The 26173-nt window shown below is 43.4% G+C and overlaps 1 protein-coding gene and 2 long non-coding RNA genes across 4 annotated transcripts in view; 1 reads left to right on the forward strand and 2 right to left on the reverse strand.

Moving 5' to 3' along the window:
* Nucleotides 1-2252: 2252 nt before the first annotated feature.
* LOC129410638 (uncharacterized) lies at nt 2253-2800 on the forward strand. Its single transcript, XR_008632952.1, has 3 exons — nt 2253-2565; nt 2619-2642; nt 2718-2800. It is a non-coding gene; the product is annotated as an uncharacterized LOC129410638 (long non-coding RNA).
* A 3833-nt stretch (nt 2801-6633) lies between these two features.
* Nucleotides 6634-10369, reverse strand: LOC129410637 (uncharacterized). Its single transcript, XR_008632951.1, has 2 exons — nt 10184-10369; nt 6634-8400 (listed from the first exon to the last, which is right to left on the reverse strand). It is a non-coding gene; the product is annotated as an uncharacterized LOC129410637 (long non-coding RNA).
* A 3550-nt stretch (nt 10370-13919) lies between these two features.
* LOC110172537 (centrosome and spindle pole-associated protein 1) overlaps nt 13920-26173 on the reverse strand; it is a 45236-nt gene continuing 32982 nt past the window's right edge. The window contains exons 18-28 of one of the 2 annotated variants that reach the window (XR_008632949.1): nt 24149-24292; nt 21788-21901; nt 21625-21691; nt 18807-18933; nt 18472-18611; nt 17305-17391; nt 17130-17170; nt 16995-17055; nt 16752-16859; nt 16012-16132; nt 13920-14235 (exon numbers count right to left, since the gene is read on the reverse strand). Coding sequence is in view for 1 of the 2 variants with exons in the window: in XM_055159212.1 (XP_055015187.1) it covers nt 14114-14235; nt 16012-16132; nt 16759-16859; nt 16995-17055; nt 17130-17170; nt 17305-17391; nt 18472-18611; nt 18807-18933; nt 21625-21691; nt 21788-21901; nt 24149-24292 (1125 nt within the window). In the remaining variant the exon portion in view is untranslated. The remainder of the gene's footprint in view (nt 14236-16011; nt 16133-16751; nt 16860-16994; nt 17056-17129; nt 17171-17304; nt 17392-18471; nt 18612-18806; nt 18934-21624; nt 21692-21787; nt 21902-24148; nt 24293-26173) is intronic. The other variant, XM_055159212.1, reaches the window with a different exon arrangement.

Below are 26173 nucleotides of genomic sequence, written 5' to 3' on the forward strand. Positions count from 1 at the left end.
CCCACACACACACCACCCCCTCTTCCTCCTCTTCCTCTTCCTCCTCGTCCATGTTCCCTGGGGCTGTGGCGCTAACCGGAGGCACTGCTCTGTCTGAAATCAGTCCAGAGCGACCGGACGTCCCAGTTCACCCGGGACGATCCGTGTGTCGTTCGTTCATTTGTTTATCAAACTAAAACCAAAAATAAGAAAATGAGAAAAAAAATAAATAAAAATTTCTTCATTATTTGTCTCCAAAACTAAAATGGAAAAACAGATAATGATTCGTTTTTTCAGTTTACGATTTTGTGTTTAAATGAAAAATGGAAAAAAAAAAAAAAACGAATAACATTTCCCGTTTACGCGACTTAAACTGGACTGAACCAGGACTGAACCAGGACTGAACCAGGTCCGGGACCAGACCAGGACTGAGACCAGGACTGAGACCGGGACCAGATCAGGACCAGACTGTGACTGAGACTGTGACTGAGACCGGGACCAGACCGGGACTGAGGGCGGGACTGAGGGCGGGACCGGGACCCGACCGGGATCAGATTGGGACTGAGACCAGGACCTGACCAGGACCTGATCAGGACCGGACTGAGACCAGGACTGAAAACTGTTTAGTCTTGGTTTAGTCCTGGTTCAGTCCTGGTTCAGTCCTGGTTCAGTCCTGGTTCAGTCCGGCATCACAGTTTAAGTCGCATAAACGGGAAACGGTCGTTATCCGTTTTTTTTCATTTTTTTTTTTCATTTAAACACAAAAACTGAAAGAAAAAAAAAAAAAGAAAAAATCGAATCGTTATCCATTTTGGTTTTGGAGACAAATGATAAGGAAAAATATCTCACATTTTCTTCGTGTTTTGGTCGGTTTTTTAGATGAATTTTTTTGTATTTTACCTAAACCAATGACAATTTCTGTTTGTCTTTACTGTTGGCAGGGATCAAATTGGTCAAAAATAGGGACACCGAGGAAATTTCTTGTATAAAACTGAGACAAATCACTGGTTTTTGGATAAATCCACAAACTGGGACTGTCCTGAATCTGTGAATCATGTGTTTTTCAAAATAAAACCAAAAATAAGAAAAGAAAAAAACAACTATTTTCTTCAATTACAAACTTGTTTCACAATTTTATTACGACCAACCAACACAAACCGAGGACGTCCCAGTTTTTGTTTTTTTTAAAGAAAATCTGGTCACTGCAAAGTATCAACACAAGAGACGATGCCCCAAAACGACGCGCGAACACAGAATCACAAATATTAGTCCGTGGTCGGCGCCTTTACTCTGGTTTCTTGTGTTTGTTTTTTTTTCACTGGAACAAACTTTCCTTCACTGAAAATCACTTTGACCTTTCACTCTCGTAGCACTGCGTCCGCTCCTCTGTACCACAAACGGTGACGGCCGCTGTACCGGATTTTTACTGCGTCAAAACCCGGGAAAAACAAACAGAGTTACACTTTGGGCAGTTGGTCTAAAGTCATTTCTTATTTACCTCAATAAACCTTTTCCTCAGCAGCCGGAAGTGCAGCGCTGGAGCTTTGTGCAACTTCTGGTTCATTTTTAAGTTTTCTGTGGCAAAATGCGTGTGTGCGTGAGTGTGCGTGAGTGTGTGTCATGTTCTGCCCCGTCACCAAATCTTCGTCCGACAAGATCCACAAAGGAGAAACATTCTAACGTGAGCAATTGATCCACGACGATCGAGAGAAGAAAGGACGACGCACGAGTGAACTGCTGAGCAAAAGTCATGTTACGCTCATGAATCAAATATATGCTGTTTTTCGGAGAATAAGTGGCACTTTTAGGGGGAAATTAATTTGATAAAATCAGATCAGGAGCCGACATTTCCTGTGTAAAGTCAAGTTGTAGTAAAAACAACAGAAGAGAAAACGACAAACTGTTAACGTCACATATGAACAGTTCTTCAGATAAACTAGAACAAACAACAGACAGTGTCAAGGAGTAACAGATTACATGTACCAGAGTAATCAGAGTACAAATGATGAGTAACTGTATTCAGTTACAGTTACTGTTTCAGTGAGTGGGAATTGGATTACAGTTACTTTGTTGAAATAAATGGACACAGGGATTTTACTGTTTTCACATTTCAGGCTAAATCCCTGTTTTTTTTTTCCAGTAATTCCACTCAATGCCGGACACTAAACCAGGTCTAAACCAGGTCTAAAACCAGGTCTAAACCAGGTCTAAAAATCAGGTCTAAACCAGGTCTAAACCAGGTCTAAAACAGGTCTAAAACAGGTCTAAAACCAGGTCTAAAACCAGGTCTAAACCAGGTCTAAACCAGGTCTAAACCAGGTCTAAACCAGGTCTTAAACCAGGTCTAAAACCAGGTCTAAAACTAGGTCAAAACCAGGTCTAAAACCAGGTCTAAACCAGGTCTAAAACTAGGTCAAAACCAGGTCTAAAACCAGGTCTAAAACTAGGTCAAAACCAGGTCTAAAACCGGGTCTAAAACCAGGTCTAAAACCAGGTCTAAAACTAGGTCAAAACCAGGTCTAAAACTAGGTCAAAACCAGGTCTAAAACCAGGTCTAAAACTAGGTCAAAACCAGGTCTAAACCAGGTCTAAAACCTAAACCGGGTCTAAAACAGGTCTAAACCAGGTCTAAAAACCAGGTCTAAAACCAGGTTTAAAACCGGGTCTAAACCAGGTCTAAACCAGGTCTAAAACCAGGTCTAAAACTAAAACCAGGTCTAAAACCAGGTCTAAACCAGGTCTAAACCAGGTCTAAACCAGGTCTAAAACCAGGTCTAAACCAGGTCTAAACCAGGTCTAAACCAGGTCTAAACCAGGTCTAAAACCAGGTCTAAAACCAGGTCTAAAACCAGGTCTAAAACCAGGTCTAAAACCAGGTCTAAAACCAGGTCTAAACCAGGTCTAAACCAGGTCTAAAACCGGGTCTAAACCAGGTCTAAAACCAGGTCTAAAACCAGGTTTAAAACCAGGTCTAAAACCGGGTCTAAAACCAGGTCTAAAACCAGGTCTAAAACCAGGTCTAAAACCAGGTCTAAACCAGGTCTAAAACCAGGTCTAAAACCAGGTCTAAAACCAAACCGGTCTAAACCAGGTCTAAACCAGGTCTAAACCAGGTCTAAAACCAGGTCTAAAACCAGGTTTAAAAACCGGGTCTCTAAACCAGGTCTAAACCAGGTCTAAACCAGGTCTAAAACCAGGTCAAAACCGGGTCTAAAACCAGGTCTAAAACCAGGTCTAAAACCAGGTCTAAAACAGGTCTAAACCAGGTCTAAAACCAGGTCTAAACCGGGTCTAAAACCGGGTCTAAAACCAGGTTTAAAACCAGGTTTAAAACCAGGTTTAAAACCAGGTCTAAAACCGGGTCTAAAACCAGGTCTAAAACCAGGTCTAAAACCAGGTCTAAAACAGGTCTAAAAAGGTCTAAACCAGGTCTAAAACCAGGTCTAAACCGGGTCTAAACCAGGTCTAAACCAGGTCTAAACCAGGTCTAAAACCAGATCTAAACAAGGTTTAAAACTTCTCTACAACAAATCAAGTAATCCAAAGTAATCAGATTACATTACTCGCCTTCAGTACTTTAATGGATTACGTTACAAACTACATTTTGGTGTGTGTAATCTGTAATCTGTAGGGGAATATGTTTTAAAAATCACCTTCCCGACACTGACAACAGAACAAGTTTAACAAACTCTCCATCTCACTCCAAATCACTAAATCCATTCAAGTTCTTCATCCTCGTTGTCACTTCTGAACAACTCGACCTCCGGAGGTAAACAGAGCGACGCAAACTCTTCTGTGTCGCTGTCGTCAGACTCAGCGTCAGTTCCAGTTAGAATTATTCGGGTCTTTCTGAATCCCGACAGGATGGTTTCGGTGTCACTGAAGTCCAGACTTTGTCCATCCGTCCAGCGACTTCAGGAAAGTTTCACGGTTCGTCCTCCCGGTTCTCGTGAAGCTGTGTTCTCCATCCTCGCTTTCAAAACCCCAGTCCCTCACAAGTTTCTCTCTCACTCCAAACTTTCCTTCTGCTGCTCGATGACAGTTTTTGGCTGAATATTTTGCTACTTGCAGCAGGACAGAGGCTCTTTCTACAGGAGACATGTGCAGTAGAGTGAAGTGACAGTGGTGCAGGAGGAACAGGAGCAGCAGATCCTCACACACAAGACTAGAACCTCTCCAAGCTTCGGTGTGAACATTTTAATATATAAGTCACAGGAAACACCCAAACCATGAAAAAAGTGCCACTTATAGTCCGAAAAATACATTAAGTAACTTGTTCACTCAGACCGATTCTAGAATTAAAATTAAAAATCAATTTACACAGACATTTTGACTACGTTCAGACTGCAGGGCTTAACGCTCAATTCAGATTTTTTTGTGAAATCCAATGTTTTTTCGGGGTCGTTCACATTTAAAATTAAATGTGACTTGTATGTGACTCCAGTGTGAACATTAAACGGCCCGAAAGTGTCCCACATGTGACACTGGAGACACGACGACGTCAACCGCAGCGAGCGTCTCTGTGTTTACAGAAGTTGTCCAAACATGGACGCAGCATCGAGCACCTGGAGATTTTAAAGTTCCTCTCGTACCGGAGCCAGAACATGAACAACTTACTTGTTTTAAGGAGGAGATTGAGAAGGAGAAGGACGAGGTTTTTGGTCGTGGTGTTTTGTGGTGAGTGGAGATGTGCTTCACTTCAGTCACACCGAGTTCATTAACAATTTTCTCCTACTTCAGCGCAGAATAGTGACGTTTGTGTCTTGTTGATAACGTGTAGGTGGATGAATGCACTTTGTCCGTTCACACTGAAGTCACATGTCAAAAGATCAGATATGTATCAGTTTCAGGAGCACATATCCAAGTGTCCTGGGTCACATTTGAAAAAATCGGATCTGTGTCGTTCAGACTGACATTAAAAGATCAGATACAGGAACATAGAAGCCAAAAAATCGGATTTGGGTGACTTCAGGCTGCAGTCTGAACGCAGCCTTCGCCGCAGAAAGCCAATAACCAGAAGTTCCATAAATCTAAAACGGGGGCGCTTCCGTCTGTTGTGAAAAAGTTCTATTAGACAGAACACAGTGGACTTATTTTGAGCTCAAGAGTTGCTCGTATGATAAACGTGTGGAGAGACACGTTGTTTTGAAATACGTGGAAAAGTCCGGTACAGGGCCTTTAAATTGCCTTTCCAAAACGACCCGGTGTCTGTCAGAGGTAACAGAACTCGAACAACTAAAGCTCCCATATTCTGCTGGAAATGCCTTTCACTTTTTTATTTTTTACCACCAACACTGTCGTTTCCTCGTCAAAAACATAGCTGGACTTTTAGTTTTCGGTCAAAAGTGATGTTCTTTCTCGACAGTCCAAACCGAGACGTGTTCCTCTGTGTCTCTTTTTTGTTCACCTAATCTGTCCAAAGGTTTCAAAAAAAATATAAAATTAAATTAAGTCTGTCACAAACAAAAACAAAATATTATGTTTTTTAAATCCCGAAAAGTCCTCAAAATGTCGCTCAAATAAATAAGTGTTAAAAGCCAAACCGCAACAAACCGTCTTTAAACGATTCCCCACTGTCGCAGGTAGGGGGCGCCTGTCTTTACTTTTGCACGAATTAAAGCCACACTGTGTAACTTTTCCGGCGGCGCTGCCCAGAACGTTCCGTAGCTCGGCATTTGGCGTCGCCGTTTTGCATTTAGTCCGTCGTGGGCGATTTTATTGCTTAAAAATACCTCGTAAACCGCGAGTTGTTAACCTGAGCGAACTCGCCTTTCCGCGGACCTCACCTGTAACTAACGCCGACTTGTCTAAACTAATAACATCTCCGTAGAGACAGAGAAATAAACAGATAAATGTTGTAATGCGGAACATTCCGGGCAAAACAATAACAATCTCATGGAAGTGTATAAATTCGGTTCTTATTTTCGATTTGTGTGATATCTCCACGGAAACGAGCAGCCGCAAACCCTCCGCCTGAGAAGTTACGCGGCGCATAAAAAGTTACACAGCGCGTCTTTAAGTCACGTCCGGAAGATTCCTAACGGTTGAAAAGCCGGATATGGGAGCTTTATTTCCCGGTTCCCCTCGCGGTCGGAGCTGTATTCTGTGATTCTCGTTCAAAGGCGTATCATTGTGCAATATTCTGTCATGTGAAAGTCGTGTGATTTATTTATGATTGTTTGATAGATTTTATTTTTACCAAAAATTGTTTAGAAACGTTTATATAAGCAATAAACAGTTGCAACAAAAAATGGACTCTGTTTGGGATTCTTTTTTTAAATGTTTTTTATGGGCCCAGGTTTTCTGAGGACTGAACGGAACAGGAATACAGTTGGAAATGGACAAAGGTTTTCAGATTTTTGTGGTTCACGTCTGGACATCGCCATGGAAACACAAGAAACCATTTTATAAACATCTGGTCCGTGTATAATTTGTTCTTTTGAATTTCAATTCAGAATGAAAAACGATATATATAATTATAATATATATAATTTGTTTTAAAAACCAACACCAACCTTCAGATCAGTGGACAAACGTTCGACCGACTGAGCTCCTGTCGCCCCCAAGTACAAGTACAGGTTTAAACTTCTACTCTAATCCAGTTTGCTTCCAGTACTCGCAGTATTATCAGCAGTATAAGAGATTCAAAGAGCCTCAGAGTAAAAATACATTTTATTAAAAAATAATTTAATGACACATAGAAAAGTTCCAGCTCAGATTTTCTCCTGCGTCTCATTTTTAACAAAGATGCATTCATGTGTGTTCGTTACTGTCTGTAAACAGTAGTTATGTTTCAACAAAATGAAAAAAGTAAAAGGTTTCGTACTAAACAAAGCACAAAATGAAATGACTTGTACGGCTTCAGTCAAGTGAAGAATTGGTTTGTAAACATTTAGAAAAGTTCTTAAAGTTCATACAGTTTCCTCAATATCAACGCTTTTAAATTAGACAATGAACAATATTAACAATGTGAATTAAATTAAGCGCAGTGTTTTAGACTTTTACATAAATAAATATAAAACTTTAAATAATCTGTTGCCATGGCGATAAGCAGACGGCACAAACGCAGCCCGCAGAGTTCTTCAGATTTCTCACTGTGAACTGTAATCAGGAGCTTTTTCGTTTTAATGTAAGTTTGTAGACGCTATCGTTTTGTCCAGAATGTTTCACACTACGGCATTAAACCTCTATCTCCGTGGAGACCAAACCAGAACGAGTTACAGGTCAGATCTGGGGTCAGAACGCCGGCTTTTCGAGGTATTTTTGAGCTGTAAAACCATCTGTAATCGAGTAAATATAAAGTCGAGGTGTTTAATGTCACACTGTGGAACATTCCAGGCAGGAGCGGGGACGTCTCCATAGAAACGAGCAAACGACGGAACCCCCGAGTTAAAAGTTACAGGTTGCCAAAGATCAACTCAGCGAGGAAAAGCGCTGGTTTGAACCGGCTTGTTTATGTCCCTGCGCGATTAAAAGGTGCACTGTGGAACTTTTCTGGCTTCTGCTGCCTCCTCGTCTCCACGGAGATGTTATAGAGTTGCCCGTAATGTTTCAGAGCCTGGCATTAAAAACAAACTACGGAGAGAGGCAGGTGACGTCTCCGAGCAGTGTTACTGGTCAGATCTGTGGAAACGTCGCTCATGGGAAGAACAAAGTTTTTCTGAGCAATAAAAATGACTGAATAATGCCGTACTGTGGAACATTCCGGGTAAAGCAAAAGCATCGCTATGGAGACAAGCGAGAGGCAGAACGTGTGTCAAAAGTTACACGGTGTACCTTTAAAATTCAAAGTCATTTCTGTGTATAAAAGATTATTTGTTCCATCAGATTCAGATTTTTAAGTGATTTTTTTAACTAAAAAAAAAAATGTGTTTGAAATATTTTTATTCAGAATTTTAGTTGCTGAAATTTTAAGTGTACTTTTTCAATATGTTTCAAATTTAAAAATACAAATATTCAGCACAGCACAGTTCATGATTTTGAATATTTAAGGTGACATTTTTTAGGTGAAACGTTTATTTTGATTTGTTGAAAACGTACACTTACAATTTCAGTAACTAAAATTCAGAGGAAAAATAATTCAAACATCTTTTTTCAGAGTAAAAAAAAAAATGTAAGTGTATTTAAAATTCAGAATCTAATGGAACAAATGATCTTCCACGCGTGTGTTTTTGTAAAAATAAATAACTGCGCGATCAGGGAGTTTGGACCTGAGGAAACATGAACTGGTGGTGCGGTGTCACGTGACCGAAGGCTCTGCCCCGATTGGCCGGTCGAGAGGCCGACGTGCGTCATGTGACCAGGCGCTCTCTCTCCTGATTGGTCCGTCTATCGTGTCCGAGGTCCCCATGCGTCTCCAGGTGTTTTTCTGAACGGGATCAGGATCAGGAGGAGGAGGAGAGTCGTCGGAATCTACAACATCTGGAAATAAGAAAATAAAACACAAATCACCAGTTTAACTCTTTCCCCCATGAAGACGACATTTGACGACCTCCTTGTTTCCTTAATGACGTGTTTTGACTCCTGCTGTTTCACTAAAGACGTGATTTGACGACCATTAGAAACGGTTTTGGTTTTTCACATGTAAACAGAGGCTGTGATAGGTGGAGCCACTACAACCCACACTAGACTGACCAATAGGATTCAAGGATATATTTTCACTGATTTTTTTCTAAAGTTAATCGAAGTAGTGACGATTGTAGCTTCCGGAAAAAACAACACGAAACACGAGCAATGGAAAGATCGCGGCACAGAGTTTTAGAAATAATGAGGAGCGGACGTATTTTATGGATAAGTTTAGAGAAAGTGACTTTTATAGATTTTAAAGTGATGATGAAGTTGATTATAAAGTGGAAAACAGCGACAGCGACGAACTTTCAGAGAGTGAAACTTACGAAGGATGAGAATGTCGCTGATGTGTCTGTGTGGAGTCCTGCGATATCCAAACAAACTATCCAGGACTTTATACTCGATTATGAACCAAAACTGCCCTGAAATCTGGATGTTTCTCAGGCGAGTCCTTTAAAATATTTCAGTCTTTTTTTCCAAGATGCGATGTTTGACAGAATCACTACAGAAACAAACTCTTATGTGGAGCTCTGCACACGAGAAAGTGACCAAGACGACAAATACTGAACACACACTGACGGGGAAGAGTTTTATTATTATATTATAATAAGATAAATGAGTTGAATAATGAATTGGGTAAAAACTGGTGAACAACAGGTAAAAACAGGTGAACACTTGGCTTTACTGTATGTGATGATATGAAATGTGTTTAAATACTTTGACAAAGTATATTTTATTTTTTTTATGAATATAGTTCTCAGAACATGCAGATATCAGATACTGAATGTAGTTTTTTTGTTTTTGATTTTGCACCTGACCAGGTAAACTCTCATTTTCAGTGAGCTGTTATAAACCTGTAAATGAGTTGAATCACATTTAAACATCCGGAAATGAAGAGTTCAGAGTCTGAGGTTTCCAGAGATACAAATATGTCTGTGTTACAATTAAGTTCATGAGGTAAAAATCATTTATAATCACTCGTGGAAGTCGGTTTTCTTTTATGCAGTGATGCTCTAAGGGGAGCCCCAGTCATATATGTCTGGGTTGTTCCTAGTCGGCGTCCAGGGGGGAAAGAGTTAAACCATAAATCGCTATGACAACCGTGCTATTTTTTTTTCACCATTCTGAAACCCGTCGAGAGGCAGTGTTGAGTGTAACGCATTACAGTAACTACTACTTTTTTCAGGTAAAAGTAATGTCCCTTTCTTTCTATCTATCTTTGTCTTTCTATTTACCCATCTTTTTCTTTCCTTCTTTCTATCTTTTTCTATCTATGTATCTTTTTCCATGCGTCTATTTGTCTAACGATCCACAAATGTTTCTCCTCCTCATTATTTCTTTGGGATCAGTTCCACAAACCCGACATATTTATCTTTTTGGTTCAGAGTCCTTTCACCCGAATCACTCGCGTCTTCGGGGATGAAAATTGAAAAAAATAACTTGACTTTAGTTTTTGTTTCGCGTGGATTGGGCTGAAAATTACAAACGAGATTCGAACCATAAACCCGGTCGACAATCTGCGACGTCCAAACCGCAAACTCCACCGTGAAGTTCTGACCCGCCTCCAGCTCAGGTTAAACTGATGCTGTGAATCCAAACTCCGCCGCCCGTTAAATCTTCTTTGTGCGGTTAATACCTGCGTTACCACGGTGACCTGCGGCAGCTCTGTGGCGACCGGCTCCTCCCCTGTTCCGGGGGTTTCCTCTGCCGCCGGTGTGAGGAGGCGGGTCTGCTTCAGGAGCTGAACAAACTGCAGTCTGAAAAACACACGTTATGACAGGTTCAAAAGATGATGACTCTGTTGTTTACACTTCTACAAACATGTTCTAACTCCTCCCACATCCCTCTGACTCCTCCCGCATCCCTCTAACTCCTCCCACGTCCCTCTGACTCCTCCCACATCCCTCTAACTCCTCCCTCATCCCTCTAACTCCTCCCTCATCCCTCTAACTCCTCCCTCATCTCTCTAACTCCTCCCTCATCTCTCTAACTCCTCCCTCATCTCTCTAACTCCTCCCTCATCCCTCTAACTCCTCCCTCATCCCTCTAACTCCTCCCTCATCCCTCTAACTCCTCCCTCATCTCTCTAACTCCTCCCTCATCCCTCTAACTCCTCCCTCCCTCTAACTCCTCTCTAACTCCTCCCTCATCCCTCTAACTCCTCCCTCATCCCTCTAACTCCTCCCTCATCCCTCTAACTCCTCCCTCATCCCTCTAACTCCTCCCTCATCTCTCTAACTCCTCCCTCATCCCTCTAACTCCTCCCTCTAACTCCTCCCTCATCTCTCTAACTCCTCCCTCATCCCTCTAACTCCTCCCTCATCCCTCTAACTCCTCTCACCCTCCTCCTCCTCTCTCTCCCTCTAACCCTCTCACATCCCCTCTTCTAACTCCTCTCGCATCCTCCTCTAACTCCTCTCGCATCCTCTCTCTAACTCCTCTCGCATCCCTCTCTCTAACTCCTCTCGCATCCCTCTCTATAACTCCTCTCGCATCCCTCTCTCTAACTCCTCTCGCATAACCCCTCTCTAACTCCTCTCATCTCCTCTCCTCTCCCTCTAACATCCTCTCCTAATCCCTCCTCTCTAACTCCTCTCGCATCCCTCTAACTCCTCTCACATCCCTCTCTCTAACTCCTCTCGCATCCCTCTCTCTAACTCCTCTCACATCCCTCTCTCTAACTCCTCTCGCATCCCTCTCTCTAACTCCTCTCGCATCCCTCTCTCTAACTCCTCTCGCATCCCTCTCTCTAACTCCTCTCACATCCCTCTCTCTAACTCCTCTCACATCCCTCTCTCTAACTCCTCTCACATCCCTCTCTCTAACTCCTCTCACATCCCTCTCTCTAACTCCTCCCGCATCCCTCAAACTCCTCCCTCATACTCCTCCCTCGTCCCTCATACTCCTCTCGCGTCCCTCTAACTCCTCTCGCGTCCCTCTAACTCCTCTCGCGTCCCTCTAACTCCTCTCGCGTCCCTCTAACTCCTCCCTCGTCCCTCTAACTCCTCCCTCATCCCTCTAACTCCTCCCTCATCCCTCTAACTCCTCCCTCATCCCTCTAACTCCTCCCACGTCCCTCTAACTCCTCCCTCTATCTCCTCTCACACCTCTGACCTGCGCTGTGCTTCGGCGAGTCTCCTCCTCTCTCGCGCGGTCATCGGCGCCCTCTTCTGCTCCGGAGAGGGAAGAGCAGAGAAGGCTTCACCGAGAGGCTCTGCACGGAGAGAGGGAGGGAGAGAAATAATCTAAATAAATAAATATTAATAGCAGCAGTTTTAGTTCACAGTAGTGTTTACAGATTCTATTTCGACTTTCCACATGACGGACCCATTCGCGTTGTTTATTTCTTACCGATAAAAGTGCTGTCGGATTCCAGCAGTGAGCATCTCGAGGGCCCTCCCAGAGCACTCCGCTGTGAAATCAACAAAAAACATGTTAAAATTAATCACAAAAATACAGAAGAAGTAAGACAATAGTTCTACTCACCGCGTAATCGTTGTGATGAGTTGGAGAAAAGTCGAAATAGTCTGAAAAACAAGATGGAAGTTGTTGTTTTTTTTGTGTGTGTGTGTACGGGCAAACCACCCAGAGAGATCGGGAGTCTAACCCACAACCGCCTGGTGAGGGGGAGGAGACAGGCTAACCACTCTGCCGCTCTTACCTCCCTGTACTGTGGACCTCTGGCTGTTGAACGGGTCTCTGTCGACGTGTTTAGGGACTTGACCAGAACCCAACCTGGACTCTACATCTGCAAAGAAAAAAGTTCAAACGATCAGGAGACACAGAAATTTAATTTATTATATTTAAGGGCGAATTTATAGTATTTGTTTTGTCCTTACTTGGTCAAGTCAGAGTTAAGTCATGATTCAGTCTTTCAAAATTAGAAAATTGTTGTGTAGACCTGCTAAAGTCCTGGTTTAGACTGATTTTAGAAAGGGTTTGGTTCAGTCCTGGCTTAGGGTGCTTGGTGCGCACCACACATTCCATTCGAACCAGAAGCTCTTAGATCGGTTAGTTCGTTTTCGTTGGTGTGAAAGTCAGTCTCACTCGGATCCACACTAAATCAAACGGACCGAGACCTCAAAAAAAGAGGTGGTCTCGGTCGCACTTGACTCCACAGCAAATACCAAACTCTGGTGTGTGCCAAACATGCTCCAAGTAACGATGGAGCGATCAAAAGAACCCAACTGATTTAATGAGCCATTTGCAGTTTCACTGAACCGGCAGTGTGGACTTAGACCTGCACGACTTCATCTGTCAGACAAGCATCTGCTACTGGCCGGATCAACCAGGGCTCCCCGGGCCAGGGAGACTCTTAGCTGGGGTTCGAGGGGTTCGAGGGGTTCTCTGCTGGAGGCCGGCGTTCAGTCGAGGGGACCGGCCCACGTCCTACGTAGCCCGAGGAGAGGCTCCGTGAGAAGGCCACTGGGGGAGACGGAGTGTCTCGGCCTTGCTCCTGCGAGGTCTGACATGGGGGAGGGCATCCCTGAGCCACGTGAAGGTCAGGAGTGAAAGAACCACACTGGAGTCTATCTTCTACAGAAGAACTATTTTATTGCCTGGTGTGGACCAAATAATCGAAACTAGTGGTGTGAAAGTGCCCTTAGTACCNGGACGTCTCCATAGAAACGAGCAAACGACGGAACCCCCGAGTTAAAAGTTACAGGTTGCCAAAGATCAACTCAGCGAGGAAAAGCGCTGGTTTGAACCGGCTTGTTTATGTCCCTGCGCGATTAAAAGGTGCACTGTGGAACTTTTCTGGCTTCTGCTGCCTCCTCGTCTCCACGGAGATGTATAAGAGTTGCCCGTAATGTTTCAGAGCCTGGCATTAAAAACAAACTACGGAGAGAGGCAGGTGACGTCTCCGAGCAGTGTTACTGGTCAGATCTGTGGAAACGTCGCTCATGGGAAGAACAAAGTTTTTCTGAGCAATAAAAATGACTGAATAATGCCGTACTGTGGAACATTCCGTTTAAAGCAAAAGCATCGCTATGGAGACAAGCGAGAGGCAGAACGTGTGTCAAAAGTTACACGGTGTACCTTTAAAATTCAATCATTTCTGTGTATAAAAGATTATTTGTTCCATCAGATTCAGATTTTTAAGTGAATTTTTTTAACTAAAAAAAAAAATGTGTGTTTGAAATATTTTTATTCAGAATTTCAGTTGCTGAAATTTTAAGTGTACTTTTTCAATATGTTTCAAATTTAAAAATACAAATATTCAGCACAGCACAGTTCATGATTTTGAATATTTAAGGTGACATTTTTTTAGGTGAAACGTTTATTTTGATTTGTTGAAAACGTACACTTACAATTTCAGTAACTAAAAATTCAGAGGAAAAATAATTCAAACATCTTTTTTCAGAGTAAAAAAAAAAATGTAAGTGTATTTAAAATTCAGAATCTAATGGAACAAATGATCTTCCACGCGTGTGTTTTTGTAAAAATAAATAACTGCGCGATCAGGGAGTTTGGACCTGAGGAAACATGAACTGGTGGTGCGGTGTCACGTGACCGAAGGCTCTGCCCCGATTGGCCGGTCGAGAGGCCGACGTGTATCATGTGATCAGGCGCTCTCTCTCCTGATTGGTCCGTCTATTGTGTCCGAGGTCCCCATGCGTCTCCAGGTGTTTTTCTGAACGGGATCAGGATCAGGAGGAGGAGGAGAGTCGTCGGAATCTACAACATCTGGAAATAAGAAAATAAAAACACAAATCACCAGTTTAACTCTTTCCCCATGAAGACGACATTTGACGACCTCCTTGTTTCCTTAATGACGTGTTTGACTCCTGCTGTTTCACTAAAGACGTGATTTGACCATTAGAAACGGTTTTGGTTTTTCACATGTAAACAGAGGCTGTGATAGGTGGAGCCACTACAACCCACACTAGACTGACCAATAGGATTCAAGGATTTTCACCGATTTTTTCCGAAGTTAATCGAAGTAGTGACGATTGTAGCTTCCAGAAAAAACAACACGAAACACGAGCAATGGAAAGATTGTGGCACAAAGTTTTAGAAATAATGAGGAGCGGACGTATTTTATGGATAAGTTTAGAGAAAGTGACTTTTATAGATTTTAAAGTGATGATGAAGTTGATTATAAAGTGGAAAACAGCGACAGCGACGACTTTTCAGAGAGTGAAACTTACGAAGATGAGAATGTCGCTGAATGTGTCTGTGTGGAGTCCTGCGATATCCCAACAAACTATCAGGGGCTTTATACTCGATTATGAACCAAAACTGCCCTGAAATCTGGATGTTTCTCAGGCGAGTCCTTTAAAATATTTCAGTCTTTTTTTCCAAGATGCGATGTTTGACAGAATCACTACAGAAACAAACACTTATGTGGAGCTCTGCACACGAGAAAGTGACCAAGATGACAAATACTGGACACACACTGACGGGGAAGAGTTTTATTATTATATTATTATATTATAATAAGATAAATGAGTTGAAATGAATTGGGTAAAAACTGGTGAACAACAGGTAAAAACAGGTGAACACTTGGCTTTACTGTATGTGATGATATATGAAATGTGTTTAAATACTTTGACAAAGTATATTTTTATTTTTTTTATGAATATAGTTCTCAGAACATGCAGATATCAGATACTGAATGTAGTTTTTTTGTTTTTGATTTTGCACCTGACCAGGGTAAACTCTCATTTTCAGTGAGCTGTTATAAACCTGTAAATGAGTTGAATCACATTTAAACATCCAGAAATGAAGAGTTCAGAGTCTGAGGTTTCCAGAGATACAAAAATATGTCTGTGTTACAATTAAGTTCATGAGGTAAAAATCATTTATAATCACTCGTGGAAGTCGGTTTTCTTTTATGCAGTGATGCTCTAAGGGGAGCCCCAGTCATATATGTCTGGGTTGTTCCTAGTCGGCCTCCAGGGGGGAAAGAGTTAAACCATAAATCGCTATGACAACCGTGCTATTTTTTTTCACCATTCTGAAACCCGTCGAGAGGCAGTGTTGAGTGTAACGCATTACAGTAACTACTACTTTTTTCAGGTAAAAGTAATGTCCCTTTCTTTCTATCTATCTTTGTCTTTCTATTTACTCATCTTTTTCTTTCCTTCTTTCTATCTTTTTCTATCTATGTATCTTTTTCCATGCGTCTATTTGTCTAACGATCCACAAATGTTTCTCCTCCTCATTATTTCTTTGGGATCAGTTCCACAAACCCGACATATTTATCTTTTTGGTTCAGAGTCCTTTCACTCGTGTCTTCGGGGATGAAAATTGAAAAAAATAACTTGACTTTAGTTTTTGTTTCGCGTGGATTGGGCTGAAAATTACAAACGAGATTCGAACCATAAACCCGGTCGACAATCTGCGACGTCCAAACCGCAAACTCCACCGTGAAGTTCTGACCCGCCTCCAGCTCAGGTTAAACTGATGCTGTGAATCCAAACTCCGCCGCCCGTTAAATCTTCTTTGTGCGGTTAATACCTGTGTTACCACGGTGACCTGCGGCAGCTCTGTGGCGACCGGCTCCTCCCCTGTTCCGGGGGTTTCCTCTGCCGCCGGTGTGAGGAGGCGGGTCTGCTTCAGGAGCTGAACAAACTGCAGTCTGAAAAACACACGTTATGACAGGTTCAAAAGATGATGACTCTGTTGTTTACACTTCTAACAAACATGTTCTAACTCCTCCTCCCACATCCCTCTAACTCCTCCCACATCCCTCTGACTCCTCCCGCTCGTCCCTCTAAATCCCTCTCTCCTCCCGCATCCCTCTAAACTCCTCCTCACATCTCTCTCTAACTCTCTCTCTCTAACTCCTCTCACACTCTAACTCCTCTCATCCCTCTAACTCCTCCCTCACTCTCTCCCTCTCTCTAACTCCTCCTCTCATCCCTCTAACTCCTCTTCTAACTCCTCCCTCATCTCTCTAACTCCTCTCCTCATCCTCCTCTAATCCTCCCTCATCCTCCTCCTCTAACTCCTCTCACACTCTCTCTAACTCCTCTCACATCTCTCTAACTCCTCCCGCATCCTCTAACTCCTCCCTCAATCCTCCTCTTAACGTCCTCCCTCGTCCCTCTAACTCCTCTCGCGTCCCTCTAACTCCTCCCGCGTCCCTCTAACTCCTCCCACATCCCTCTAACTCCTCCCTCGTCCCTCTAACTCCTCCCTCATCCCTCTAACTCCTCCCACGTCCCTCTAACTCCTCCCTCTATCTCCTCTCACACCTCTGACCTGCCGCTGTGCTTCGGCGAGTCTCCTCCTCTCTCGCGCGGTCATCGGCGCCCTCTTCTGCTCCGGAGAGGGAAGAGCAGAGAAGGCTTCACCGAGAGGCTCTGCACGGAGAGAGGGGGAGAGAAATAATCTAAATAAATAAATATTAATAGCAGCAGTTTTAGTTCACAGTAGTGTTTACAGATTCTATTTCGACTTTCCACATGACGGACCCATTCGCGTTGTTTATTTCTTACCGATAAAAGTGCTGTCGGATTCCAGCAGTGAGCATCTCGAGGGCCCTCCCAGAGCACTCCGCTGTGAAATCAACAAAAAACATGTTAAAATGAATCACAAAAATACAGAAGAAGTAAGACAATAGTTCTACTCACCGCGTAATCATTGTGATGAGTTGGAGAAAAGTCGAAATAGTCTGAAAAACAAGATGGAAGTTGTTTTTTTTTTTGTGTGTGTGTGTACGGGCAAACCACCCAGAGAGATCGGGAGTCTAACCCACAACCGCCTGGTGAGGGGGAGGAGACAGGCTAACCACTCTGCCGCTCTTACCTCCCTGTACTGTGGACCTCTGGCTGTTGAACGGGTCTCTGTCGACGTGTTTAGGGACTTGACCAGAACCCAACCTGGACTCTACATCTGCAAAGAAAAAAGTTCAAACGATCAGGAGACACAGAAATTTTAAATTTATTATATTTAAGGGCGAATTTATAGTATTTGTTTTGTCCTTACTTGGTCAAGTCAGAGTTAAGTCATGATTCAGTCTTTCAAAATTAGAAAATTGTTGTGTAGACCTGCTAAAGTCCTGGTTTAGACTGATTTTAGAAAGGGTTTGGTTCAGTCCTGGCTTAGGGTGCTTGGTGCGCACCACACATTCCATTCGAACCAGAAGCTCTTAGATCGGTTAGTTCGTTTTCGTTGGTGTGAAAGTCAGTCTCACTCGGATCCACACTAAATCAAACGGACCGAGACCTCAAAAAAAAGAGGTGGTCTCGGTCGCACTTGACTCCACAGCAAATACCAAACTCTGGTGTGTGCCAAACATGCTCCAAGTAATGATGGAGCGATCAAAAGGACCCAACTGATTTAATGAGCCATTTGCAGTTTCACTGAACCGGCAGTGTGGACTTAGACCTGCACGACTTCATCTGTCAGACAAGCATCTGCTACTGGCCGGATCAACCAGGGCTCCCCGGGCCAGGGAGACTCTTAGCTGGTTCGAGGGGTTCGAGGGGTTCTCTGCTGGAGGCCGGCGTTCAGTCGAGGGGACCGGCCCACGTCCTACGTAGCCCGAGGAGAGGCTCCGTGAGAAGGCCACTGGGGGAGACGGAGTGTCTCGGCCTTGCTCCTGCGAGGTCTGACATGGGGGAGGGCATCCCTGAGCCACGTGAAGGTCAGGAGTGAAAGAACCACACTGGAGTCTATCTTCTACAGAAGAACTATTTTATTGCCTGGTGTGGACCAAATAATCGAACTAGTGGTGTGAAAGTGCCCTTAGTACCAGTCCAAGCGTGGCTCAAGTCCTGTTTCAGTTCTTGGTCTAGTCCAAGGCCGGGGACTAGACTAGGGGAGGGCAAAAACCTTGCCACGTCCCCGTCCCACGGTCACGTCCCGTCACGTCCCAGGTCACGTCCCCGGCCACGTCCCCGGTCACGTCCCTGGCCACGTCCCCGGCCACGTCCCCGGTGCCTGGTCAAGATCCCAGAGTTGAAGTCTTACCATTGTACTTGAGCTGTAGGGAGTCGTGTATCTGTGGCAGGTTCTTGGGCTCTGTGCTTCTAGAGCTCGGTCTTCTGACTGGAGCCTGGAGTTTGAGCCGTGCCATGTCAAACACGTCCACCTGGGGGCGCTCTCTCTGTCTGCACACGCATGAAAAGAATCAGAGGTTCAGCACTGATGAGCGCTTACAGAAGGTACTCACAGACTCTTGTTAGGGTTCACGTAAGCCCCTGGATGTCCACACGTGGCGCTACATGTGGACATGCTTTTTATATCTCAAGAAGATGTGCACAGGTGTGTGGACAGGTGAACTGGCAGGTGCAGCCCGTGTTTACCTGTCGCTAAGCGGAGACTCCAGATCCAGGTCCCAGTCCTGTTGCAGACGTCCCTCCAGTCTCTTCTGTTCGGTCCGGAGCTGCCTCCTGAGAGCAGACAGCTCACTGAACACGTCGCGGTACTTTCCTGTCCACACGCACAGACAAGTGTTGAAGTGCAGGGATACGCACAAACACACGGTCATGGTGGTAACATAAAGACAATGAATGAAGATACTCGTAACAACAAATGCACCGTAACCTCCAGACTATCGAGCGCACCTGAATATAAGCCGCACCAACTCAATTTTAACAGGAAAAAAAAAAAAAGTGTACATATATAGGTCGCACTTGTCTCTCAGCCGCAGGTGTCCATGTTGTTACTTGAGATACAGACAGATTTTTTTCACTTTTAATTACTAGGGATGTAACAATAACTGAAATATCGTGGTATCGTATCATCAAAGTTCTCACAATAATATCGTGGACCAGCACAATATATCGAATTACAAGTCTCTTTGCTTAAATGAAGAGTTATGGTGCAGCAAGAGCTAAAAAAAAAAAAGACAGAGAACTACATAGACCATGATCCTTTGCTCCATTTCAGTGCAGACTACAAAAAGAAATAACAGTTCTAACAGTTTTAAGTCTTACTTCTTTGGATTAAGTCTTGTCATGACATTTTAAGAGGAAAAAGAAGCAGATTAACAGTTTTAGCTGTTTAGCCTCCACAAAATATCGCAATAAATATCGTACTGTGAGATTTATATCATGAAAATACTGTACCGAGAGATTTAGATATTGTTACATCCCTAATCGTGAGCCTCCCCACCAAATCGTGAGCTTTTCCACAATATCACAATAAATTAAATATCGTAACAGTGAGGTTCATACCGTGACGATATCGTATCGTCAGACTTGGATATCGTTACGCCTCTAATAATTACCACATTTTTCGGGCTATAAATTGGTCCGGAGTATAAGTCACAACAGCCAAAAAATGCGTAACGAAGAAGAAAAAAACATATATAAGTTGCATTTTTGGGGGGAAAAATAAAATAACTGAAATATCGTGATATCGTACCGTAAAAAGTCTCATAATAATATCAAGCTGTCACAATATATCAAATCACAAGTTTCTTTGCTCAAATGCCTTGTTCTTTATTAGCAACATCTTACGAACATCAGGAACTACAGATCCCATGATTCATTTCAGCGCAGACAACATGAAGAAATATGTTTTAATTTGAGTTCTTGGGATTATGACGGTAATAATTCACACCAAAATCTCGTCAAGCTATTTTAAAAGCAAAGAAGAGTCCCATCTACAAATATATTAGCCTCTTCAAAATACTGCAATAAATATCGCACTGACAGATTTCCATATCGTTACATCCCGAGGCCATATGTTCGCATCGTTGTTTAAGCTGCAGGGTTCAAAGTGTGAGAAAAAAGTAACGGCTTAAAGTACGGAAATGATGATATATATTTTACTAGGAATGTGAGAAGTTACAATCCAGTACCTGCACTTATACCATATTTTTCGGACTAAAAGTGGCACTTTTGTTCATAGTTTGGGCGTTTCCTACGACTTATACTCAGGTGCGACTTAGGCTGCGTTCAGACTGCAGCCTGAAGTGACCCAAATCCGATTTTTTGGTTTCTATGTTCCTGTATCTGATCTTTTAATGTCAGTCTGAACCACACAGATCAGATTTTTTCAAATGTGACCCAGGACACTTGGATATGTGCTCCTGAAACTGATACATATCTGATCTTTAACATGTGACTTCAGTCTGAACGGTCAAAGTGCATTCATCCACCTACACGTTATCAACAAGACACAAACGTCACTATTCTGCGCTGAAGTAGGAGAAAATTGTTAATGAACTCGGTGTGACTGAAGTGAAGCACATCACCACTCACCACTCTTGGCTCCGTCTCCACATCCACACGTTCCTTTCAACAAACATCGGATTTCACAAAAAAATCTGAATTGAGCGTTAAACCCTGCAGTCTGAACGTAGCCTATTATACTAACATTTTCAGACAGGCACGAGAGGTTCTAGTCTTGTGTGTGAGTATCTGCTGCTCCTGTTCCTCCTGCACCACTGTCACTTCACTCTACTGCGCATGTCTCCTGTAGAAAGAGCCTCTGTCCTGCTGCAAGTAGCGAAATATTCAGCCAAAAACTGTCATCGAGCAGCAGAAGGAAAGTTTGGAGTGAGAGAGAAACTTGTGAGGGACTGGGGTTTTGAAAGCGAGGATGGAGAACACAGCTTCACGAGAACCGGGAGGACGAACCGTGAAACCTTCCTGAAGTCGCTGGACGGATGGACAAAGTCTGGACTTCAGTGACACCGAAACCATCCTGTCGAGATTCAGAAAGACCCGAATAATTCTAACTGGAACTGACGCTGAGTCTGACGACAGCGACACAGAAGAGTTTGCGTCGCTCTGTTTACCTCCGGAGGTCGAGTTGTTCAGAAGTGACAACGAGGATGAAGAACTGAATGGATTTAGTGATTTGGAGTGAGATGGAGAGTTTGTTAAACTTGTTCTGTTGTTTATGTTATAGTTTATCTGAAGAACTGTTCATATGTGACGTTAACAGTCTGTTGTTTTCTCTTCTATTGTTTTTACTACAACTTGACTTTACACAGGAAATGTCGGTTCCTGATCTCTGATTTTATAAAATAAATTTCCCCCAAAAACTGCGACTTGTATATGTTTTTTCTTCTTCATTACGCATTTTTTGGCTGGTGCGATTTACAGTCTGAAGGGATTTATAGTCTAAAAATACGGTAACTAAAAAAAAAACAGATTAATCCTGACAAACCTGCTGCTCGGAGCTGGTTCCTCCGGGCGGGAACAGGGGGCGACTGGAGCCCAGACAGAGACCTCTCCTTTGGGACACAGCACCACAGTTAAATCCCTCAGTGTAATTAAACAGGCTGGGGTCAGATATAATAATAATAATAATAATAATAATGGCGTCTTACAGAGAGAGGGGGGAGGGACTGCTGACTCTCCACTGTGGGAGGTCTGGGACTGAACACAGACAGACCCAGTTTCTTCTGAAGAGTCGGAATCGGAGGAGACGGCGCTCTGCAAACCTGAACACAACCGAGATAGACAAATAAATAAGTGGATGGATAAATAGAAAGAGGTCGAGAGAGACTTTATATACTTTATTGATTCAGAGGGAAATTCAAGCTTAGCTGCAGAAACATTTACACTTTGCTTTTCAATCTCGGTTCGTGTCTTGGTCAAAGGTCACAGTTCAGTTTAACAGGACGACTCAGAGGCTTTTCTCAGGATTTCACCAGCACTTTTGTGCAAACAGTAATTTTATAGACAAGTGTCTCTCAAACCTTTCACACCAAAGAAAAGATTGGACTTTGCCAAGATCTAAAAAAGGTATATAAATGGTCCCATTTTTGGTCTAAACTGTGGCTAAACCTGGTGTGACTGTTCATTTATTCATTATTCATTATTTATATGTTTTGTATTTTTCAGACCATCAGAATCTGTGTATCATTTGTTTATTTGTTTTTCAAAATAAAACAAAACAAAACAAAAATTATATATATTTTCTTCATTACTTGTCTCCAGAACAAAAATGAAAAAAAAAAAAACAAAAAAAAAAAACAGATAACGATTTTTTTTTCTTTCAGTTTTCGATTTTGTGTTTAAATGAAAAATGGAAAAAATGGTTAACGACCCTTGACGTGACTTAAAATGCGATGCTGGACTAAACCAGGACTAAACCAGGACTAAACCAGGACTAAACCAGGACTAAACCAGGACTAAACCAGGACTAAATCAGGACTAAATCAGGACTAAACCAGGACTGAGTGTTGGGACGGGCTCAGAGGTGAGTCAGGTGATCAGGACTGAGACCGGGACTGAGACCTGAGACCGGGACTGAGACCGGGACTGAGACCGGGACTGAGACCGGGACTGAAACCAGGACTAAGGCCAGGACTAAGGCCAGGACTAGGACCAGGACCGAGACTGAGACCAGGACTGACCGGTTTAGACCTGGTTTAGACCTGGTTCAGACCTGGGACCTGGTTCAGACCTGGTTCAGACCTGGTTCAGACCTGGTTTAGAGCTTCAGACCTGGTTAGACCTGTTTAGACCTGGTTCAGACCTGGTCTAGACCTGGTTCAGACCTGGTTCAGACCTGGTTTAGACCTGGTTCAGACCTGGTTCAGACCTGGTTTAGACCTGGTTCAGACCTGGTTCAGACCTGCTTCAGACCTGCTTCAGACCTGGCTTCAGACCTGGTTTAGACCTGGTTCAGACCTTTAGACCTGGTTCAGACTTGGTTCAGACCTGGTTCAGACCTGCTTCAGACCTGCTTCAGACCTGCTTCAGACCTGCTTCAGACCTGGTTTAGACCTGGTTTAGACCTGACCTGGTTTCAGACCTGGTTTAGACCTGGTTTAGACCTGGTTCAGACCTGGTTCAGACCTGGTTCAGACCTGGTTTAGACCTGGTTCAGACCTGGTTCAGACCTGGTTCAGACCTGGTTCAGACCTGGTTTAGACCTGGTTCAGACCTGGTTCAGACCTGGTTTAGACCTGGTTCAGACCTGGTTTAGACCTGGTTCAGACTTGGTTCAGACCTGGTTCAGACCTGGTTCAGACCTGCTTCAGACCTGCTTCAGACCTGGTTTAGACCTGGTTTAGACCTGGTTCAGACCTGCTTCAGACCTGCTTCAGACCTGGTTTAGACCTGGTTCAGACCTGGTTTAGACCTGGTTTAGACCTGGTTCAGACCTGGTTTAGACCTGGTTCAGACCTGGTTCAGACCTGGTTTAGACCTGGTTCAGACCTGGTTCAGACCTGGTTCAGACCTGGTTCAGACCTGGTTTAGACCTGGTTTAGACCTGGTTCAGACCTGGTTCAGACCTGCTTCAGACCTGGTTCAGACCTGGTTCAGACCTGGTTTAGACCTGGTTCAGACCTGGTTTCAGACCTGGTTCAGACCTGCTTCAGACCTGCTTCAGACCTGGTTTAGACCTGGTTTAGACCTGTTTAGACCTGGTTCAGACCTGGTCTTGGCACAGTTATTTTGTTGAGAGTTAAAGTGCTGTAATAGTCGTGTAATGTTTTACATTTTAAATACAAGTAATATTGTAATGACAGAAACAAGTCATAAATAAATAAATAAATAACACAAAAGAGTTTTAAGCAACTTGCCCAACAGTGGTTACTGAGCTCTCATTACATATGTACTGAAATGTGAATTTATTACAAGAGATCATTTGTAATTGTGGATCAAATTGGCTCTAAATTAAAATAAAAACCATGTTAGAACTGTAGACGACCTGAGGTACCTGTGCATAATCTCACCTCTGTGACATGGACCTGTCTCTCTCTCTCCTGTCGTCTCCTCAGGGCTTCACTCTCTCTCTCCTCCTCTTCTTTCTTCTTTCTTTCTGCTTCTCTTTTCCTCTCCTCCGCCAGCCGGATCAACTCTTCATTTTTGGCTTTTTGCTGCAACACAATAGTACAAAAACACGGCGTTACCGGGCATGCAGATTCTCGCCAGTCACTTTTACACCAACAGCTTCAAAGTGCACATGGCGGGTTTTTTACGTTTTTCTAATTATGTTTAGGTTTGGATGGTACCTGCGCTAATTACTGTCAAAGTTTTACGCGAGTTAAGTGGCAGTTCGTGAAGAAAAGTTGGAAGGAAAAGTACAAAAATACAGGAAGTAGCACAGAATCACTCCACTTATGTCATCAACAAGGAAAACTCCAACCAAAATGCAGAGAAACACACAAGGAAGGCATTTTTCTGACAGTTTCAACCCTCACTTAACTAAATAAAGGTGTTGTCATTTATTTTATTGGTCTAATTATAACTACCGAGTTTTGTAGGGATGCACCAAAATGAAAACACCGAATATCAAATGCAGTTGTTTTTTTTAATATTGCATAAATAGCCTAGAATACATTTTTAGACATGTTTTTAAAAGAGAGTAAATGTTTATTTAATATTCTTTAAATATCCCAGTAGACTTTTCAGTAAGTATATCAGTAAGTTTTTCATTCATATTAGGCTTGGGCCTTCAAACAAAACAACAATTCCAAAAAAACTGAAGAGTGCGTTTGTCCAGTGTGAGCACAATCGAACCATCCCCAGGAACGGCCCGGTTGGGACTTTGGCCCGGTTGGAGGAAGTGGGCCAACCTCCTCCAACGACTTTACACACACGACTTCACTATACGAACCCTGTGTGCGCGCTGATGTCACGTATACAAGGAAAAGAGTGAATAAAGTCCGCTCTAAAACACACGGTGAATCCGCGCTCACCTTCAATAAGGAATGTGACAGAAGTGTAGCTGCCTCTTCTCTCCGGCCGTCATCACTGCTCTGCGCTGTTTTTATCTCCATAAACTCACGGAGGCGTGCGTATCATAAGAGGACGCACATCTGCCTCAATATTTAATAGATATTTCTGCTACTGGACTACACTACTGTGACACGTGTAAACAAACAGCACAGTGACACATGTAAACAAACAGCGCCGTGACGCATGTAAACAAACAGCACTGTGACACGTGTAAACAAACAGTAAACAAACAGCGCAGTGACACATGTAAACAAACAGCGCCGTGACACGTGTAAACAAACAGCGCCGTGACACATGTAAACAAACAGCGCAGTGACGCAAGTAAACAAACAGCGCAGTGACACGTGTAAACAAACAGCGCAGTGACGCAAGTAAACAAACAGCGCAGTGACATGTAAACAAACAGCGCAGTGACGCGTGTAAACAAACAGCGCCGTGACGCGTGTAAACAAACAGCGCCGTGACACGTGTAAACAAACAGCGCCGTGACACATGTAAACAAACAGCGCCGTGACCATGTAAACAAACAGCGCAGTGACGCAAGTAAACAAACAGCGCCGTGACATGTAAACAAACAGCGCAGTGACGCATGTAAACAAACAGCGCAGTGACGCATGTAAACAAACAGCGCAGTGACGCATGTAAACAAACAGCGCAGTGACGCATGTAAACAAACAGCGCCGTGACGCATGTAAACAAACAGCGCAGTGACACATGTAAACAAACAGCGCAGTGACGCATGTAAACAAACAGCGCGCATGTAAACAAACAGGCAGTGACACATGTAAACAAACAGCGCCGTGACACATGTAAACAAACAGCGCCGTGACGCAAGTAAACAAACAGCGCCGTGACGCAAGTAAACAAACAGCGCCGTGACACGTGTAAACAAACAGCGCCGTGACACGTGTAAACAAACAGCGCCGTGACACGTGTAAACAAACAGCGCCGTGACACGTGTAAACAAACAGCGGAGTGACACGTGTAAACAAACAGCGGAGTGACACGTGTAAACAAAC

The sequence above is a fragment of the Boleophthalmus pectinirostris genome, unplaced genomic scaffold (assembly GCF_026225935.1).
Source record: "Boleophthalmus pectinirostris isolate CB_2022bp ecotype Guang Dong unplaced genomic scaffold, ASM2622593v1 HiC_scaffold_23, whole genome shotgun sequence".
Classification (NCBI taxonomy): Eukaryota; Metazoa; Chordata; class Actinopteri; order Gobiiformes; family Gobiidae; genus Boleophthalmus; species Boleophthalmus pectinirostris.